Here is a 5,000-nt window from a genome sequence, read left to right on the forward strand (position 1 = left end):
CTCCGGGCCGCGCGTCCGGCCCCCGACGCGCTGGGGGTCTCCGGGGAGGGGCCGGCCCCGCCGAGAGGCGCGGCGATGGAGGAGCCGCAGCGCGCCCGCTCGCATACCGTCACCACCACTGCCAGCTCCTTCGCCGAGAACTTCTCCACGAGCAGCAGCAGCTTCGCCTACGACCGGGAGTTCCTCCGCACCCTGCCCGGGCTCCTCATCGTGGCGGAGATCGTGAGTGCCGCGCGCGCGGGGGGCGGGGGAGGCGCCGGGGGGCCCGCGCGCGGTGCGTCCGCCGACCGCCTGCCCGGGACGCCTTTCGCGCGGGCTCGCCTTCTCCCCGGCGTGCGAAACGCGGGGACCACCGCTCTGAGCGAGGTCGGACCACCTTGCGCGCCTGAGCCGCGGGATGTCTGCTTGCTGGGTCCCGTCGGGGGTCGTGCCGGGTCTCGGGAGCAGGGCGCTCGGTGGGCGTTCGTTCGGTTTGGGTTCACGAGTGTCACGGACACCTGATGCCTTCCTTACCTGATCTCCAGGTGGATGGCCTCCTCCCTGAAAGCAAAGCCTTCCAGAACTCAGGGAGAGGAGAGGACTTTTTTCTTCGCCTGCTTCTCTCCCCGGTGTTAAAATTGAGGTGAATTAAGAAACTTGTACCGAGAAAAGTAAGAGGGCCTCGGCCCCGTTGGGGACCGGAAGGTCTCCTGCAGGGTGCTGTGCACCTCCTGGGCTCAGCGCAGTCCTGGGGAGGAGGGCTGGCGTGCGCATTCTCCTCTTGACCGGACATGGAGGCTGAGAGGTCTAGTGATTTCTTCTAAGTCCCGGCCACTCCTTCTTGACTGGAGGGAGCCCTGTTACCAGCTGGTGGTGGCCACTGTTTCACCATGTGCCGGGGCCTCCTCAAGACCTTTAGTTGGCCTTGTGCCCTCATGCAGGCCACACAGCAGCCCTATCCTGTGTGCAATTATTATCCTATTTTGCATGAGAAGAAATTGAGGCACAGAGAGGGGAAGTCCAGGGTGGGGGTGTGTGTGTGTGTGGGGGGGGTGTCTGGACTGTGATTCAACCCTGGGCCTGGCACACTCCAGGGCCCTGCGCTTAACTGCCAAGGAGCATCCTTCCCAGCCGCCTACCCTTTCCACCCGATCTCACACACATTCATTGGAAATGTGTGGAGTTGAAATCTAGCTTGTGTGGGTTTGGAGAATGGGAGCCATGGTGGTACAGAAGTGGCTGAAGACCCAGATGGTTTCTCTGAGAAGCCCCCGACAGAACCTGGGTACATCAGGTAGCTGACTCGCTCCTCCAGCGTCTCAGGCCCCGCCCCGGATGGACGGAATCGATGCCAAGTTTGCACTGTGTTGTCTGGGCTCATCCCCCAGCTAGTTCCCTTCGCTGGTATTGAGGACATCAGGAGACCCAATTAAAAAAAAACAAACAAAACAACAACGAAGGTATTGGAATCACCTTGCAGGGCCTGGCTTATAGGAATTCGGCAAATATTTGCTGTGTGCGTTAAGTAGTTGGCAACTTCCTTGCTCCAGCAGAGCAAACAGAAACTGAAGTCGGAGATGGGGGCTTCTACCTGAGGGTGGATTTGGACCCGGCACGAAGTAAAATGCCTCTTGTTTTTGACTGGTGATCCATATGCTCTGTGTTCCACGCTTTTTCGGAAAATAGCAAAGCAAAGGACACAATGCAAATGGCCCATAGTCCTGCCAGTAGAAATAACCACTGTTGATATTTTGACATGTGTCTTTTAAAATTTCAATAAATTAAAAAAAATTAAGGTTTTATTTTCTTTTTAAATTAAAAAAATTGTTTTAATGTTTATTTGAGAGAGAGAGAGAGAGAGAGAGAGAGAGACAGAGCACGAGCCGGGGAGGGGCAGAGAAAGCCTGGGAGACCCAGAATCCGAAGCAAGCTCCAGGTTCTGAGCTGTCAGCACAGAGCCGGACAGGGGGCTCAAACCCACGAACGGTGGGATCATAACCTGAGCCCAAGTTGGACACTCAGCCGACTGAGCCACCCAGGCGCCCCTCAGTAAATGTTTTTAAAGATGGAAACACATGTAAGAAAAATTTCCCTTATCACTCCAATAGTTCAATTTTGATTTTTGACAACTGTGCACGTTTTAAGGAATAAAACAGTCTTAGAATTAGAAGTTTGCCCCACTATCTTCATACCTAGAGGTGCTCACTTTCAAATCTCTTAGAGCCCTAAATAACATATTTATAATGCTGTTCCTTGATTTCCCCCCCCCCCACATTGTAGGTGTTGTCTTTGTCTTTCGACTTCCCCCTCTGAGAGATGTGGCTCTAACCCTCTCAGACCACCTCTTAGATATCCCATCCCACCCCCCTATTATACATATACTCTTTCTGTCTCCTACTATATTTTGGGTTAAATCAATACCCATTGTTGACCTTAGGACACCATAAACACTGTTCACAGCCCAGCCACCGAGCAGTCTGTGAGCACTTTTCTTTTCCTGCCCAATTTGTTTCCTTCTCTTTTTCCATTTCTTCTTTCTCTGTTTAGTCACTAATTTTACCTTCATTGTCTAAATCTCTTATCAGGAAACTGAGAGACATCGGGATTCTATCAAGGTCATCTCATGGCCAGATCCTCTCTGGGAACCTCTGACCTCCTCCCACCTGTCCTGCTCATCTGGGCACAGCTGACATCATGGGATTTCCTGCAGTATCACCATGGGGAGTCTTTGTCGCCACTTCTCTCCCACACTGGGTCCCCTGCTTCTCCTGACCGCTGTCCTTCTCTGTTTTGCCTCACTTCTGGGGGGGGGGGGGACCACACAGACTTTAGTAGTTTCCTTAGAAAGGATGCATGTATGAATTGAGATTTACATCTTTCAAAATGTCTTGATTTGAGGGGCACCTGGGTGGCTCAGGCTTTAAGCATCTGACTTCGGCTCGGCTCATGATCTCATGGTTAGTGAGTTCGAGCCCCACATCAGGCTCCCTGCTGTCAGTGCAGAGCCTGCTTTGGATCTATTCCCCTCTCTGTCCCTCCCCCGATTGTGCTCTCTCTCTTAAAAAAAAAAAAAAAAAAGTCTTGATTTGACTGTTACACATAATTAATAGTTTGACTGGTAAAGAATGTTAGATTGTAAATTGTTTTCCTTCAAAATTTTGAGTGTTCCTCCATTATCATTTAACTACTCTGATTCCTGTTTTCATAAATTTCTATTCCTCATCCTTTTTTTTCTTTCCTTTCTGGAAGCCTGTAGGACCTTTCTCCCAAGAGATCTATAAGATCCCAGCAATGTGCCTTCATCTGAGTCCATTTTCTTCCATTATACTGAGGACCTACCTGGTGTGTTCTCTCAATCAGGAAAACTCGTGTATGTGTGAGGGGATTTTTTAAAATTGTTTTTTACCTTTCCGTTTTGTTTTTTTTTCTGAAACTCCTTGTACACTTTTTTTTTTTTCTATGCATGCATTTTCTTATAATCTTTCTCATGGGTTCATGATATGCTGTGTTCACTTGCCATACTGTAAATGCTTCTCAGGAACTTGGATCTCTGTTATCACACTGTTCTGTTGCAAGGAAATGTCTTTGATTTCCTCTGTTTTCTATTTTAAAACTAACATGTTCCTGGGTTTCACCAGTATAGGTAGTGCCATAGCACTCTTCCTTCTTTGTTCCTCTTCCCACATTTATCCAGTGATTTTCTCAAGGGAAGGTTCCTTTAAGTAGAATTGTGTGTCAAAGAGTACTCACATTTAAGAGTTTTGTTACATATTCTGAAATTCTCTTTCTGCAAAGTTCTGCTGGTTTAAATTACTATCAGTAGTGTGAGCCTATTAAACTAAAAATACTTTTTTAATACTCTCTGAAATAAAAAAGGTGAAGAACCACTTAAATGATATATGCTGATCTAAGGTACTTTTTTTTTGTTCATGTTGTAACGTCTAACTCAGGATGTGGCTTACTGTGGATGGTTTCTTGGAGGTAATGCCATATGGTACCACCGATTCTTTATGGAGGTAGCGGGAAGCAGCTCTCAAACTATTGGCCTTACCAGCCCTGAGACTAAGATAGACGTGCCCCCAGAAAAATGTTACTTTCTGCCACGGAAAAAAAACAAATACTGAAACAAATAATTACTAAGATTACTTAGTGATTACTTCAAATTACTAAGAATTACTTAGATTCTGACTTCCCGCTAGAACCTAGGAGAAATGAAATAATAGAGAACAAAACACAGTGTTTCCTCAAATCTGTTGTCAAAATCGCTAGCCCTCGTTTTCCCACAGGAGTGAGTGGTGGTAGCTAACCTACTCAAACACTTTGGGCAGTGCCTATGTAACCTTCTGTTGAAACCAAATTGTGGCTGTTTCCTTCCGTTTAAAGTTTTACAACAAGCTAGAAGCAATCCAGTACTTGACCTGTGACTTGTCGGATGCTCTGATCTTATAACAATTACAAGTACTTGAAGAATTAACTCAGAAGCTGAGTTAATTGTACCCTTCCTGTTATTGGTGACTTCAGAATGAATTATAGCATCCGTGGAATAACGTTAGGTCACCTGTCATATACTTACGGTCATGAGCAGACTTAGGTGGGGAAAGATGAATAGTTTACTGAGAGCTGGAATCAAATTATTCTATCCTGTTGAGTTCTTATTAAAAAAAAGTGAGGGGCGCCTGGGTGGCTCAGTCGGTTGAGCGTCCGACTTCAGCTCAGGTCATGATCTCGCGCTCCGTGAGTTCAAGCCCCGCATCAGGCTCTGTGCTGACAGCTGGGAGCCTGGAGCCTGCTTCGGATTCTGTGTCTCCCTCTCTCTCTCGCCCTCCCCCCGTTCATGCTCTGTCTCTCTCTGTCTCAAAAATAAATAAATGTTTAAAAAAATGAAAAAAAAAGTGAACATAGTTTCCTTTTCAGAAAACAATGCCTAGTCTTTGTAGAAAAAATAGAAAAATGTAGGTAAGTAAAGAAAACCCCATGTAATTTTTTGCCCCCATGGTGGTTCTTAACAGGCATGGTACTAC

The 5,000-nt window shown here is 47.3% G+C and overlaps 1 protein-coding gene across 1 annotated transcript in view; it reads left to right on the forward strand.

Moving 5' to 3' along the window:
- Positions 1–17: 17 nt before the first annotated feature.
- CMTM8 (CKLF like MARVEL transmembrane domain containing 8) overlaps positions 18–5,000 on the forward strand; it is a 105,965-nt gene continuing 100,982 nt past the window's right edge. The window contains exon 1 of the mRNA XM_049629914.1: positions 18–222. Within this exon, the coding sequence (XP_049485871.1) occupies positions 76–222 (147 nt within the window). The 5' untranslated portion in view covers positions 18–75. The remainder of the gene's footprint in view (positions 223–5,000) is intronic.

The sequence above is a fragment of the Panthera uncia genome, chromosome C2 (genome assembly GCF_023721935.1).
Source record: "Panthera uncia isolate 11264 chromosome C2, Puncia_PCG_1.0, whole genome shotgun sequence".
Lineage (NCBI taxonomy): Eukaryota > Metazoa > Chordata > Mammalia > Carnivora > Felidae > Panthera > Panthera uncia.